The sequence below is a fragment of the Centruroides sculpturatus genome, unplaced genomic scaffold, assembly GCF_000671375.1.
Source record: "Centruroides sculpturatus isolate CEXI.00-Female unplaced genomic scaffold, Cexi_2.0 scaffold84, whole genome shotgun sequence".
Taxonomy (NCBI): domain Eukaryota; kingdom Metazoa; phylum Arthropoda; class Arachnida; order Scorpiones; family Buthidae; genus Centruroides; species Centruroides sculpturatus.
The window spans coordinates 879,898-896,526 of record NW_019384316.1 but is presented as its reverse complement, the minus strand read 5'-3'; the positions used below and the strand labels follow the sequence as shown (position 1 = coordinate 896,526).

The 16,629-nt window shown below is 29.8% G+C and overlaps 2 protein-coding genes across 3 annotated transcripts in view; one reads left to right on the top strand and one right to left on the bottom strand.

Moving 5' to 3' along the window:
• LOC111623527 overlaps positions 1-1,685 on the top strand; it is a 29,361-nt gene extending 27,676 nt beyond the window's left edge. The window contains exons 5-7 of the mRNA XM_023366141.1: positions 13-253; positions 663-764; positions 977-1,685. Of these exons, the coding sequence (XP_023221909.1) occupies positions 13-253; positions 663-764; positions 977-1,140 (507 nt within the window). The 3' untranslated portion in view covers positions 1,141-1,685. The remainder of the gene's footprint in view (positions 1-12; positions 254-662; positions 765-976) is intronic.
• A 915-nt stretch (positions 1,686-2,600) lies between these two features.
• LOC111623511 (ubiquitin-like modifier-activating enzyme ATG7) overlaps positions 2,601-16,629 on the bottom strand; it is a 26,061-nt gene continuing 12,032 nt past the window's right edge. For both annotated transcript variants that reach the window (XM_023366122.1, XM_023366115.1), the window contains exons 7-15: positions 16,453-16,597; positions 16,220-16,378; positions 16,082-16,139; positions 14,832-14,962; positions 11,226-11,384; positions 11,027-11,142; positions 3,208-3,373; positions 3,013-3,132; positions 2,601-2,949 (exon numbers count right to left, since the gene is read on the bottom strand). In XM_023366122.1, the coding sequence (XP_023221890.1) occupies positions 2,881-2,949; positions 3,013-3,132; positions 3,208-3,373; positions 11,027-11,142; positions 11,226-11,384; positions 14,832-14,962; positions 16,082-16,139; positions 16,220-16,378; positions 16,453-16,597 (1,123 nt within the window). In that variant the 3' untranslated portion in view covers positions 2,601-2,880. The remainder of the gene's footprint in view (positions 2,950-3,012; positions 3,133-3,207; positions 3,374-11,026; positions 11,143-11,225; positions 11,385-14,831; positions 14,963-16,081; positions 16,140-16,219; positions 16,379-16,452; positions 16,598-16,629) is intronic.

Sequence of the window (16,629 nt, the reverse complement as noted above, 5' to 3'; positions counted from 1 at the left end):
GAACCTTTGGACATGAGCAAAAAGTGTGCACGGCAAGACGACGAACCCATTTCCGGGAACAGTCATCCCATTCAGCAGCAGAGGCCGTCGGTCATCACGTGCGCTTCGGCATTGTTGAGATCTCAGTGTCACACAAAATCTAATTGTCAGAGTGCTCACTGTAACGGCAATTCCGAGGGGAAGACAAACGAGAAGAACGAATCGGACGGAGGCGAGGACATCCGGCCCGGTCACAGGAGAGAAGTGTTATCTGGTAAATTAGTTAATTAGTTAAATTTTATTTAGAAAATGTAGACAGAAATTCATACGACAGGCATTTTAAAAACAAAAACACGTGTAATTAAGCTCACGGAAATTATATATTAACGTAATTTTGAAGAATTGTTTATAACTTACGTAGGTTATAATTATAAAGAATACGTGTTCGGGAGAGAATGTCAAGACAAATATTAATTAGCTCGAGTTTTTAATAGAGGTTCTTGACCTTGCTGTCGATTACAAATTTAACGATAACTTCCACTTAATGGCAGATAATTGCATGTGTCCGAGCCAGTCACAAAATTAGGGAGGTTGAAAATTTACTTTTAATAATTATCTACTCGTGGAAACATTTTCGTGCTGATATTTAATAAATACTCGACAAAGTTATTTCTATTTTTCAGGAATGTGTGATCCCGTTATCGACGAACATTTCAGGCGTTCTCTGGGGAAAGATTATCCGGAATTTCTTTTCTCCACTCATTCTACAAGCGTATCGATAACAGGTGAATTTTAAATTAACTTATTGTCGTAAATTGTTTAAGTAGGTTAAAAGAAAAACAAAAGTTTCCTTATTGCCAAATGTTTTTAAAGAGAAATCTTAAAACTATTTATTATTTTCATTTATCAACTTTCCTTCTTCCTGATATTGTTATGGTTGAACTCGGTTTTATGGAGGTACCGTTAACCCGTAACGTATTTCTTTTATCCGTAACAGTGGACGATCACTTCGCTAAAGCCCTGGGAGATACGTGGTTGAGACTCCAGCAGACGAAGACGTCTTCGGTCGAGAACGGAACGGATTCCAAAAATAAGAAAGCGTCTCGCTCTCCGCCGTCTTCTCCCGTAAGGTCTCATTCGCAGGGCGTAGTTTCGCTGTGATATCAAGACTCCATCGTTGCAATTTTCATGTTGCAAACAGAAGAGAAAGTAACATTTAAAAATGTATGTCTTCTGTCTGTCATCGTGCAAAACGAGAATATCAATAAATGTGTAGATTAAGCTCCCTTCTCTGTCGTCCCCGACTCCGACAGTTTTAGAAGCAGACGCGATCCAAACGTCGACCCCCTCGCATATTCGATCCGTAACGTACTGCATTTTTTTTTATTTTGTTCGTTTTTCTGCCGTCTGCAAACGAGGAGAGAGAGAAAAAAAAAAGAGTACAAACTTTATTTTGCTCACGCTTAATAATAACATCAAATCAATGTTATTCTCTTACGTGTAAATTTTATAGCCAAATAACAGCACAGGGTGTAATAATTGTTTGTTGGTTCTATTATCGTTTTATGTAATTGTAGGATATACATATTACTATAGTAGTGCAGTAGTATCGACGGACGTCTTGTGCAAACTATTATGGATGTAAAAGTTTCAAAATGTAAAAAAAAAAAAAAAACGCTTCTTTGTGATTATTTTTAAGTTTACACGGAAACGATTTAAAAAAAAAAATTATTCTGTTTGTATTGAAGAAAGAGAATTTAACGTATTTTAATTTTTTTTTTTTTACGTTATTACGTAAATTTAAAATACAAAATATGACGGTATTGGTTGCATTTTAAATCTAAAAAAATGATGCAATTGTATACAGTAGACATTCTTTAGTCTGGTACATAAAATTTGGAAACAATTGAAGGATGTCTTGTGTAGTCTATATATAGGTTTGATCACTTGTTTTGAAGCACTTTGCACGAGTTCAGATTACAAACTTTCTTTGCTCTTGTAAATTTTGCAGTTTTATATTTCAATAGATAATAGATTTAAAAAAAACAAAAAACCAAAAAAAAATAATAATATGTAATTTTAAAAATGCTTAAGATATTTCTAGACAATTCAAGTGATGGAATATTTATTATTTTTAAAAGTGTAACAAGCAATAAAAAGTTGTACAAAAAAGAAAAAAAAATTTTTCCAGCTCTTTAAAATCTTCTCTTTCTTCAATCTTTGCTTCGAATATGTAAATAGCATGTTTTTGATGTTATAAAATTCTCCGCTTTAATGTTGCATCGATATAAATTTTTTTTTTTGGTTAGTTAAAAAAAAAATTGTCATGTTTATTATTATTATTGTTGTACAACATTTCTTTGAAAAAATATTTTCCTATTTATGTTTTATATATCGTAATTAATATTTCTTTAAAATGTTAAAAAAAAATTATATAAGTTATCGTATATAAATTGTAATTAAATGAATAAAAATCAATTTTTTTATCATACAGTTTGCGTGATTTTTCTTTTTTTTTTTTACTTAAGACGTACGCAATCTAAATTTTAGTTTTATTTTTAAAATTTTTACAATTAATATATCTCTGTATTTTGTCAATAAATTACAAAAGAAATATTGTAAACATTTACAAACTGCTTTATGTTTTACTAGAACAAACAATTTACATTGATTGTACATTATTTTACAAGAATTTTTTCCCTCAATTTCTTAAAAAAAAAAAAAAATTCTTAAAATTATCAAAAGCAATTTGCTTTCATTGGAGGATGAAGAACGTCACCGAAAGTGAGAAGTTTGTCGTACGTATCGAGAAAAACTGTATAGATAATATACATACTGTACTTCGGAATACAAACTAATATCACAGTACTTTTGATCTATACGCGTCGGCTACTTGTCCGGTCAGTGGGGTTCGCCTTTCTCGGATCCGCTAGTCCCCCCTAAACTTTCGTCGTCGCTGAGCTCCCAAATCTAAAATATTCGTACGGAATTAACGTAAAATCTTTACGGACTTAAGACGCGCCCCATAAATACCTCGACTTCTTCGGTTTCCTGTTGTAGTTGTTTCAGTCCCGTCAATTCCTCTATATAGTTGGGATTGTTAAATGCTTGGAGTAAAAACTGGAATCCTTCAGTTTGATACTTGTTGATTATCTAGTTAAAATTGGATGTTAATATTTTATTTTGCTTAGTACTAGTAGTAGTTATAAATAAAATATTTAATTTCACCTGGGAAGAGCAGGCAGTGCAATAATTGAAAGCTACGCTGGCGGGTAAAATTTGATGACAGCGTGCTAGAAAGCCCCTTATCTGATGAGGCACGATTCCCAACGGAGAAGCGATTTCTACCTTCAGGTGATCGTCTCGGGCACTCGTGTCTGCGGGGGCCAGACCTCTACGGAAACAAAATAACTTAATATGGATTTCTCGTAAATATCGCTAGCACTTTTATAATTACGATTTTATTTTATATTCTCTGTATTTGATTATTTTGATAAATTGTCTAGTTTTTCTCAAATATGCATTATCTTATTTAGAAAAATACATCTTTATCAATGATAAGTATGTTTTTGATTCTTTACAATAGTTAAAATAAATACTGCATATTTTAAATTATGTGGTATAAATTATGATAATGCAGTTTAGCTAAAAGTACGTATGTTGTTCTCACTATAAGAATATAAAATAACTAATGAACAGAGAAAATAAAATATCAAGGTAAAAATTCGATGACAATTAACTTTTCTACAAAGTGATTAAACTTTTAATTTATATCAAAAATTCAAAATTTAATAAACAATATTTGATCGTGCACAAATTAATAATAATCTTTGTCTAGTTTGGAGGATACATTCTCTATTGTTTGAGTAGTAATTTGTCTTACGTTAAGTATTCTCAGTTTTTGACTTCTAGAATAAAATTTTAAAATTCTAAATGAAATGCGTCTTGAACAAAAAATCCAACGATATTTCGTGCATGTATTTCGGAGATGAAAATCTATACATGCCTTATTTACATTCAAAATATCACAGTTGTTCTGAATGTACATAACAGAACATAGTTTCTTTACTTTTAAATAAGATTATTCATTATATTCTCTACTGTTTATTACAACAAATTTAATTTTGTAGAGTATAATGGAATAAAGAAATGAAAATTCTTGGCTTTTTAAAAAAAAATTTTTTTTTTTAGCACTAAGAAAGAATCTGCCATCATGCTATTTACAATTTTACAGTTTGAAAAAACAAAAATGAAAATGAAAAATTATGCACCGCACATCAGTTTATTACATTAGTTTACAGATAACTCTCTTAAGAACAAGACGGAAGTAATCTCTCGCCTTTCTTTTTTGGAAAATAAACAAATATCTAATTTCAAGACAAATTCAAAGTATAATATAAAAAAATACTAGTAAACATATTATATTTTTCAAAAAATTCTTAAATTATATTAAAAAATAAAAAAATTTTATGGTCTAATACAGAAAAAAAAAGAAAGAAATTTTTTCCTATTAAATAATTTTGTCGTTTTGATTCTATTGTTTGTGTTAAACGTATAGAATTTATAAAATCACTAAAATATTTTTATTTAGCAATATTAAAATTCAATGTAATGGATAATTAACAAGGTAATCATCCTGTTTAAATAATAAGGATAATAGTTTTTTTAACATTTAATTCTTAAATTTATCAAAATTAGGACGACGACACTAAATCTGCTAAGTCATATTTTATTAAATTAAATGTAATGGAGACTTCAAGATGTTTCTAAAAGATGTCTCAATAGCTGTTAAGGCATTTATCCCAGAATCACTAAACAAAGTATTCCTTCCTGGAAGAGTTCTTTTGGTTAGCTCCAGAACTGTTCTCGAATAACACGTGCGACTTCTTCATCCAATTGAGACTTATGACCATTCGACGCTTTCTTCATTGGTCCAAAAATCCAAAAGTTTCAAGCTATATATGTTGGGTAGGAGTATTCCCATCTGAACTGCTCCAGTTTATCTGTGATGATTCTAGCAACAAGTAGTCAGTTGTTGTCATGGCAATATGACTCCAGATATGTATTTATTGGGAGACTAATTCTTGATTATAGCATGCAACTGATCCAGTGTTACACAATAGTGATTGGTGTTGATCATGTAAAGTGGTTAGAAGTTTAACAGAAAAGTCCTTTGTAGTAAAAACAAACAACACTATCACCGTAACCTTGCCAATAATAATCATCTCCTGCAACAATCCAGAACAGGAAATAATTACCTTCTTTCTCTCTTTTAGCAATCCAAATGCATCAAAAATAATGACATTCTTTGTAATTTCTGCTAATTGTTAAAACCCTTAGGATCTATGTGAGCACCTGTGATAGCCTAAATCCTGTATGATCGAGCTAACACTCACAATGGAAATGCAAATCTCTTTTGATATTGTTTCAACTGAAACACATTTATCATGGCGTATACTAAACATCACGAACAACGTACGTATCTTGATTACTTTGACAGACATTTCACATTTTTTATTTCAGATATAAAAATTCATGATCTTGTTCATATACAGCATAACTTCAGGAATGAGTTCCTCATACGTAGACAATAAAAATGGTTTATCAACGCAGGTCTGAAAATGCTCGTTTCCAAGTTTTGAAGGTTTATCTATGACAGACAACTTCACATCACTTTATAAAAGTTCTGTCTTGATTTTAAGTTATTAACAGGAATTCCTTCATCACAAGATACAATCCCTTTTCAAAGTTTAGAAACTTTGTCATTAAAAGTATGATATTGATATTTACTAGTGAAATATTTATATATACAGAAATGTAACTTTCCATTTTATTTTCTTTAATTAAACAAATAAATATACTGTAGTACAAAATGCATCAAAAGTTTTAATTCAAAACATTTATTTTAATCACAAAAATATTCATTAGATGAACCACACTTGTTTCATAAATTTAGAAATGCAATAATGTACAGATTACTTTATGTATTTTGTTTAGCAAGAGTTCGCCAGAAAATTACCATCGTGATTCTTACTTCACTATGGACAAATCTAAGCAGCTAACAAAGGAAGAAAAAATTAAGATTTCTGAACAAAAGTGACTGATTAAATCAATAGAAGATATTGCCAAAGATTTAAACAGATCAAAATTAACTCTTTCGAAATGTTTGAAATGAATACAATGAATTGAAAAGGAGCTGTACTGACAAAACCACCAGATTCTGTTAGTACCTTAGGATGAAGACGAAGAAATTCCTGTTAATAGAGAGGTTGCGGCCGTTATTTTCAGCCCAAAACGTTGGACGTTCGAGCACCACCATCTGAAAGATTCTAGAAGATTGATAATGGCGTTCGCTACGTCTAGCATGGCAAGTAGATCAGTTTAAACTTCTTCATTTTTTTTTGTGTTTGGGGTTAAAATTATGACATATTTTATTAAAATAATGATTATTTAAGCATTTATGAATAATAATGTAAAGAAACAGACAACTTTAATCCAGAAATTATTTAATTATTCAATTTTTTTGCAAGTGATATGAAGTGCCTATAGAATTTACATATATTTGTCTTCATAATAGTTTATCATAATTCTGTAGAAGTAGATTTTTTCTTCCACAGCATCTTCTACCATCAACAATATAATAGGTTTGTAAATTTTCTAAAAATAATTTCCCGAGCTGCTTTCGGATTTACATAAGCCACTACTTCCCTCAACAAAAGTATGGGATAGTCCTATCATATGGTAGGAGACACAACGCTAATTAAAAATAATTATTTAGTGTTATTAAACGTCCTATAAATACTTTAAAATGGTTTAATTTATTTATTTACCTTTGCTGATAACATTCATCATTGTTAAACATTTCCGCCATTTTTCAACAATATCCCATGAGTCAGTGAACATGCGCCGCAATGTATTTTACTTGGAGTTCAAACATCAAACGTGTACGTTTGCTTGCCGTACAAGTTTAATGTTTGAACTTCTGCCGCAACCTCTCTAATAACTCAGAACCAAGACAGACCTTTTGTAATACTACGTTCGCACACAATCCACGACTCATTTCGATCTCGATTTACCTACAATCTGGATTGTGACTGTCGCTAGTCGAACGTCATGCTGTTCGCACAGGCAGTCCGCTAGAGAAGAACCTGGCTATTACACGCAATCATAAAACTGACGTAACTATGCGGTAAGTCACAAACACCAACAAACAAAATGGAAGTTTTGGTTAGAAATAAATACTTTTTCTTGCCATACATCTAATAATAGACAGATGTTGTTGTCTCTCCAGATGTCTTTTTTATTTCTCTGTCGATAGCCCGACACGTGTTCAGCAGCCATCTTGTATTTTCTCGCACGTGTGGGATTGTGGGATCTCTCTTATGACTGGATCTAGTTTCGAGAACTCTCTCCAGTCGATTGCGATTGAACCTCGTTTCAGTCGAGATTGAAACGGTCGAGAGCGTTCACACCATGGAACTCTCTCCGACCTTAGCCATAATCTAGATCGAAATGCTTGGTGCGAACGGGGTATAAGGTAACGTGTTAGAGACAAGACCTTCAAAACTCAGAAACCAAGCATTTCCAAACCTGTGTTGATATAAACTATTTGTATTGTCTACATATGAGGAACTCGTTCCCGAGGTTATGCCATATATTTTTGAGACATACCTATATTTGCATGATATGTATATTTTGTAATTTTTCACTTAATGCATCAAATTTATATTTGATTTTTTAATCTTTTTCATGTACAGTATAAATTGTTATTTAACAAATATGTTCCTAAATGTAATCAGATTTTTTTTAAATGTAGTATTCTATAATATTCACTATTTTATTGTGTGAACAAAGCTTTAAAGATACATTTTAAAAATCTTTTGTTATTATTCTTTATTCTCAGTACAGTAAAAATTTCCTGAAAAATAAACTTTTATGTTTATTTTAAATTGCCAAGAATACAAATTATCATCAAAAATCCCTAGAAAACTCTGTGTACAAAATTAATTTAATTTATTGTTTTCAGGTAATTGGAAATTTTGAATGTAAGTTGATATTTTTAAATATACTTTTTATTTCATATAAAATAATGTATTTTCATATACATTTGTGTTTTTTTTTTTTAATTTTTAGCATATTTATTTGTATTGATTAAATAATTATAATAGAGTATACAGGGTGTACCAAAAAAATGTACTCACTCTTTGATTGACCATTACTAATATATTATTTTTTGATAATTATGTGTTTATTGACATAAATACAAGTCTAATAAGTTTAAATTAAAGAAAATTTAATGGCATTATAGAAAACATTAGTCTTTTCTCCTAGCCTAGTAAACTCCTAGACTCTTCACTAATAAAGAATGAGTACATTTTTTATGGGGACACTCTATATAATCAATGATAAAACAAAAGAAAATGCCATAATTTAAAATAACGTAAAGCAAATTAATAATGATAAGCATCTTTAGAGTGGTACTTTAAGCAAATGGTGCTCAAATTGATCAATCGTTCCAATGCCAGTACTTTCTAAGAGGCACTAAGCATTGAACTTTAACACCTCATACTGCATAAACCCCTTGATGCATTTCAAAATAAAAACTGTGGTGTAATCTTCTATTGAGATCATCATAATTTAAAATAATCATGTTATTCAGAGGTAAACTGGAATTATTACCATTATAGTGCATTTCAAAATTGTATGTATATTTGCTTGGTTCTGTACTATATTCAAGATAAAAGCTTTTGATTTTATTGAGTTCAAATATTATTTTCGTCTTATAATTTCAATTTTAAGGATGAAAGTGTAGGCTTATGTCTTAATAAATACCAGATGCTAGAGTTTTCTTTGGGCTTTTAAAATCATAAGCATTTCTTCTAAAATGAATACCTAAGTTAGTCCAGAAAGAGATTAATTAATGAACAACAAAACTACTGTTCATAATACTAATATTTCTTTCTGATATTTATGAACAAACATAAATGTTCTCATTGCTCTCCAACATTTTAAAAATAGTTCTCTATCTTTTTATCTTATGAGGGAATGGCATGGGTCACATTGGGGTTACCAATTTTGATCAAACTAGGTGAGGTTATAGTGCATCCCCAACAACTGACATGTGCCAAGCAGTAAAGCGCAACTCTCAAATTTAAATGAGAAAATTGAAATTGAAAATTGCAAATTACTTAAAACCTTTAGAATTCCTGTCATTTGTAGAGTGGCCAGTGGATCGGTGGGGTGCACTGATTTCATAGTTGTGAGGTTGGTGTTTCGAATCTTGATGGTATCAATTTTTCCCCCCTTAAAACTATAATTTTCACTTTATACTTGGTACTTTTAAATTCATTATACTGTTAAGGAGAAAAACTGATGTAGTTTTAGAAAACTACAAATGAATAATAAACAGGGTAATAAAACAATAAAACATCTGTTTCAAGTAACAAGTCAATGTCAAAAGCAATTAACAAATGTTACCCAACAGTATTTATTTAAAAAGAAAACATTTTCTGTATATTTATGTACAGTTCATAGTTACTCTGGCAACAAAGTCATTGTTTAACGTAAATGTGTCTATAATTGCATCTTCATTCACTAAAGAATGAAAAGATGGCTTTGATATCATATAAATATCATAGAAATGTGTTCTGCAAAAGAATCACTGCATGAAAATACTACAGAATTTATATACTGTGAAAGCATCCTTCAAAATCAAGATCTAATTGCAACCAAGGATTCTAGATCAATTTCACAAGTTGTGAAGGCAGTCAAAAAAAAAAAACATTAAGTGCTCCAATACTTTCAAATATGATATGGTATCCATGATTCCCTTCCAAATTAGATGATGATGGAGAAGTGTTTTTAAATATTAATCAGGTTTGTTTTTCCAGTAACATGTAAATCTTCTTATTGTAAAAATCTGCATTTATTCAATGTGCACATTGCAGAAATGTTAATTGTTTCAAACGCTTCTATGACAATTACATCCACAAAATTGTGCTCCCGGAAAGCAAATAGATTGAATAGTGAATAAAAATGTTTTTTTTTTATTAACAAAATTGGCCTTGAATAACAATAATTCAGTTTATATCTAACCCTTTTCTGAAATAAATTATAAATGTTAGTATGAATCCCATTTGTACATGAATATTCAAAAATAATTTTTAAATAAATATAATAAATTTAAAAGTACCAAGAATAAAGTGAAAATTATAGTTTTATGGAAAAAAATTGATACCATCAAAATTCGAAATACCAACCTCACGACTATTAAAACAGGCATACCCCCTGATACCCATTGATGATGATAAATAAAAATACTTTCAATTGTAAAAAAAATGTATATTTTTCATTCCGTAATGTTAAATTTCTTACGTAAAGTAATATTTTAATATTGAAACAAATTTTTCCTTTCCAATAAAAATAATTACAAATAGCTACAATTTTAGAAGTAATTAGCACTTTTACTTTATTTTTTTTTAACAAAACTGGCTATAATCACTGATATTATTAATTTTATTATATTAAATCTAAAATTGAATTTAATATACAGTAGAGCCTCGATTATCCGACTCAATTGGGGACTGGGGTTGGTCGGATAATTGAAAAGTCGGATAACCGAAAAGTATGAAAAAATCCATTATTAGTGTAGTATATTATTATATCCCATGTAATTAGTATATTAGTATATCGCTATTAACCTACTTCGCGTTGAATTTTCATCGAAGTTAAGCCTAACAAAAATTTTTTAAAATAATAATCGTTGCTATTGTATCGTTAAAAATTAGAAAATTAAGCTTCGTTTAAATACTGGCTCCCTTTCATGGTCGAATGAGTGTTGCCAGCTAAAACACGTAAAAATAATATTAAAGTAGCCAAGACATAGCCAAATATTGTAGCAGACATTTGAAATTTGCCGACTAGGACGGTCGGTTAACCGAGGTGTCGGATAATCGAGGCTCTACTGTAATTAATTTTAAGATATTAAAGTTCCATAACATATTTTATAAATCTAAAATTCTTATGCATTTTTTTTATAGCCTTTTACCTTTGAGGATGTTGTATTACATTAATCATAAGTTCAACTGCTAACGCTGCAGCAACCATTGATACTCCTGGTCTAGTCACGGTACACTGCTGATCTAAAGTTCGATCTCGAGTTGACTAGCATAACAAAAGACATTCATTTTATTTTCAATTTATTTTAAAATATCAATACTTTTATTAAATTAATATATTTTACTTACATCACCAGGTGCTACAACATCATTACAAAAATAACATCCTAACTGATTTCCAGGAATACTTTCTCCTAATTTTGGTGCAGATGTTGGACAATTGTCTATTTTTATGCCATGTCGAAGAACTAAGTAAGTGTCAAACCCTAAAGCAGCATTTATTACTAGCTAAAAAAATTTAAATTGAATATTATCAATAAAATAGTATAGCAACATTGTAATACACAAAAACTTAATCTTTCAGTAACATTATTTTAAAAAATTTATTATTCTTACATTAATAGAATATAAAATTAAGTAAGAAATTAAATTATTTCATCAATAAATAAATTTAAAAAGTAATTTCTCATTAAAAATTAAAATAAATTAATATGGCAATATCTCCTCTTTAGCTATGCATTTTTTTATACTGTATTCATAAAATCAAAAGGTATTTTCCTTTCTCTACAATGAAAATATTGCAGTAAATTAAATTTTATTCAATTTTTAACTTATTGCTCAGTTTTAGAATCAAAATGTGGTATTCTCTTAATGCAGTGATTCTACCATGAACGTTAATTGCAGTCAAAGGATATCAATATCAAGAAGAGTAGAGTTGTCGGATTTAGCATGTTTTTGGTTATTTTAGTACCTAAACTTTCTGTTTAGCACTTAAAATTAATTATCATTACTCTAAACCTAATGTTTCAGCTAAGCTTTGCTTAGCTGAAACATTAGGTTTAGAGTAAAATTTGTTGATAACATTTAACATTGAAGAAAACCAGTTTTAACTATATCTAGAGCAGCAGTTTAACATTTTTCTGGCTCAAATTTATCATTTCTAGTTTTTTCAAGAAATTATAAATTATAGAAACCTGTATGTTACAGTGAAAACCTAGAATTCTCCAGAATGAGAACTTACTAGGTAATAGTAATTGTAACAGTCTCTTTTACTTTTAGAATTAGTGTAATTTGCAACATTTAAGATATTCCTACATAATTTCTGGGAAACTTTGTTTTGTTATGTTAAACTCATTTAAGTACTGTTTGTTTTTCTGTTCTAACATTGACTACTTTTGTAAAAATAATCATGTTTGTAGTGAGAAAGGGGAGACACTCTTAAAAACTCTCATTATAAAAATAATTCTTTCTACAACAATATTTTTTCTTGTTCTGCTAAATATTACTATAAAGGGATTCAACTGTATATATAAATTTATATTTTGGTTTTCCTGAGACAAAACAAACCTAATCTATATATATAAATATTGTTCACAATACACTCCTAGGCAGTTCGGCCAATTGCTGTGAAACTCAATAGTTATGTTTACATTATTCTAACTTAAATAATGTCATATATTCCGCTTACACTATATCATTACTGAGACAGTATATAGCAATTGCTTGCGTGGAATCAAAAGTGTTACTTGTAAAAGTGCCTTCCAGTAGCTGAGTGGATAAAACAATCGAACACCGGTAGTTAGTTAGATGTGGATTCAGGCATGGCCAATGGGCTGGCCATGTGGAGTTTTCTGGGTTTTCTTCACATTAGTAACACCTAAATAGGGTCCAGTTTCCCATAAAAGTATTCCCGAGATATATCCACCTCGGCATATCGCTCACGTGTCGTGTTGTGATAACCAAATAAACCAAACTAATTCTAACAAACGATTATTTATTGTGACATTGTCACAATGGCGGGCTGCAACTTTTCGTCACAATGTTCTCAATTCCTTTAACAGTGGTTTTGCCCCTGTACATCATACTCTTTCTGTTATCAATAGAGTTGTGCTGGTTATCTATATAACTTTGTTGGAGGAAAATGTTTGAATTGAAGTAATGTAACTCATGGTCCAAACTGAAAGTTCGTATATAGTTAATAATCTGGGCCTCTTGCCTATAAGCCTTCTATATCTGGTCTCAACTTTCATGTATTTAACTCCTTTCTCAAGATTAAGAAAGGACAGACAGGCAGACGACAGTCGGAATTTATAGATATATTTTTTCAAATTGCAGCCCAATAAACTTTCTATAAATGCAATATTTACGAGAATATATTTTCCATGTAGTTTATACAATTTGTTGCCAAAATTTAAACACTTTATTATCACATACAGTAGAGCCTCGATTATCTGACCTAATTGGGGACTGAGGTTGGTCGGATAATTGAAAGGGCGGATAACTGAAAAGTATGAAAAAATCTATTATTAGTGTAGTATATTATTATATCCCATGTAATTAATATATTAGTATATCGCTATTAACCTACTTTGCGTTGAATTTTTATCGATGTTAATCCTAACAAAAATTTTTAAAAATAATAATCGTTGCTATTGTATTGTTAAAAATTAGAAAGTTAAGCCTCGTTTAAATACTGGCTCCCTTTCATGGTCGATCCAGTGTTGCCAGCTAAAACACGTAAAAATATTATTAAAGTAGCCAAGACATAGCCAAATATTGTAGCGCCACATCAATAGCGGACATTTGAAATTTGCCGCTAGGACGGTCGGTTAACCGAGGGGTCGGTTGATAGGGGGTCGGATAATCGAGGCTCTACTGTAAAAGAAATTATTCTAGCATTTTTACAAGATCTTCTTATTTACACAAGTTTTATATGAAGTCTTTTGGACATTAAGGTTAGTAACTTTGATTACATCACAACCCATCCAACATGGATCACTTTTCAAATATTAATAGTAGGCTAGTATTAATTAGTAGTCATTGAGCATCCTCTCTTCCAGGAAGAGATCAACGACTACTTTTGGTCGAATTATTTCAACCCCCTTATACAATGGTCCCATCTTTCTATTGGATCAGCGATATTGGGGCATTTGAATAGGAAAATTACATAATACGAGGTTACAACAAGCACAAAATATGTTTTAAATGGATTTTGAGGGTGCAGAGTTTAAATATTTGGCCCATTTTTTTGCAAAATTTGATTTGTTGGAAGATTACCATTTGATGTTTGGCTGAGAATGGAAAAATTTGTTAGTGTTAACAGAAAAAAATATGATATCTTAAGAAATTAAATATATCATATTTTCAATTCCTGTCTAATTGACCAATGAAATTGTACCATTTTGTAGCATCTGAGTATCGCAATAAACATAACAATGGTAAGCTAAAATAACCAAAATTTTTATATGATTTTTGTTTTAATATTTGTTGTATTATAGTATTTGATTTATATAACTACAAAGGTTATCTTAAGTAAGGGTTTATCAGATCAAGCAACCAATCTAACACATTTTAAAAATTCTTTAATCCGCTACTGTACGCAATTTAAAGAATTTTAAAAATGTGTTAGATTGGTCACTTGGTGTGATAAATCCCTACGTAAGATAACATTTGTAGTTATATAAACCAAATACTATAATATAATATAAAAGAAAGGTTAAAAGTAAGAAATAATCTAATCATCTTAATCTTTGTACTCATTTTTTGCCTGGGCTTACCTGTAAAATTAATTGATTAAATTAAATTTAATCTCATTAAATAGATGAAATATAAATACATATATTAAAAAAAAATTATTTTCAGATTTAATGATTATGTTAAATTGACAGTATATTTTGAATACATTATTATGAAATATTTGAAATGATAAGGTTAAAACAATATTTTTTAAACTACCTTCTTTTTTGCAGAAGCTATTACTGTTGGTAACCATCTGCTTTCTCTTGTATCCATTAAAAGAAATATAACATCATGATTTTCAATTAGTTCTTCTAACTTCTCTACATCCAATTTAATCTGATCTATTACTACAATTTTACAATAAAAATTAATGTTAATTTCCAATAATTTTATTACTATAATTTTTAAAAATATGTATTTAAAAAAATGCAGCTAATAATTATAGTTATTAGGTTGTTCGGAAAGTAAGTTCGTTTTTTTACCACTGGGGAGACACTCTTAAAAACTCTCATTATAAAAATAATTCTTTCTACAACAATATTTTTTCTTGTTCTGCTAAATATTACTATAAAGGGATTCAACTGTATATATAAATTTATATTTTGGTTTTCCTGAGACAAAACAAACCTAATCTATATATATAAATATTGTTCACAATACACTCCTAGGCAGTTCGGCCAATTGCTGTGAAACTCAATAGTTATGTTTACATTATTCTAACTTAAATAATGTCATATATTCCACTTACACTATATCATTACTGAGACAGTATATAGCAATTGCTTGCGTGGAATCAAAAGTGTTACTTGTAAAAGTGCCTTCCAGTAGCTGAGTGGATAAAACAATCGAACACCGGTAGTTAGTTAGATGTGGATTCAGGCATGGCCAATGGGCTGGCCATGTGGAGTTTTCTGGGTTTTCTTCACATTAGTAACACCTAAATAGGGTCCAGTTTCCCATAAAAGTATTCCCGAGATATATCCACCTCGGCATATCGCTCACGTGTCGTGTTGTGATAACCAAATAAACCAAACTAATTCTAACAAACGATTATTTATTGTGACATTGTCACAATGGCGGGCTGCAACTTTTCGTCACAATGTTCTCAATTCCTTTAACAGTGGTTTTGCCCCTGTACATCATACTCTTTCTGTTATCAATAGAGTTGTGCTGGTTATCTATATAACTTTGTTGGAGGAAAATGTTTGAATTGAAGTAATGTAACTCATGGTCCAAACTGAAANTGCCAACAGGTATTTGACCAAAATGGTTGATATATAATTCAATAAAATATTTATTTATTATAAAAATATTGTTTTTTTTTTTCCACGGAAAAAAACGAACTTACTTTCCGAACAACCCAATATAATTCAAAATACATTCAATTATTTTTTGAATTTATTAATATTAAATTAAATTTTTATGTTTTAAAAATGAATAAAAAATATAATAGTATTTCATATTACATTTTTCAGGAATAGGATGACCAGGCATTGGTATTGTTAGATTAATTCCTTCAGAATTCTAAAGAAAAAATTGATATATAAATTTTTAGAATTTCTACCAGTTATACTAAATATAATAAGATAATAAAATTGATATACCACTCCTGGAAAAATGGATAATAAAGCTTCGGCAGCAGCTTCAGCTTTTCTCCTACCACCATGAAGACAATCTTGAAAAGTAAAGAGAGATTGACGAACTGGATTGGAATAAGATACTTGTGAATTGTCAACCATCGTTATTGTTCTAATACCCCAACCCTATGTAAAGTTAAAAATTCTTTAATGCTGTAAAATATTTAATTACAATAGTAAGTAAGACAATTTTAACTTACAAGCAAACATCTAGCAACATTACAGCCAAGTGTACCAGAACCCAAAATTAAACATTTTGTAGACATGACTTCATCTAATTCTAAATCTGGGACTAAACGCCATCTCATTAATTTTAAATTTAAATGTACTGCAGATTTAGCTAATCTATTAAAAATACATAGATATAAAGAATTAAT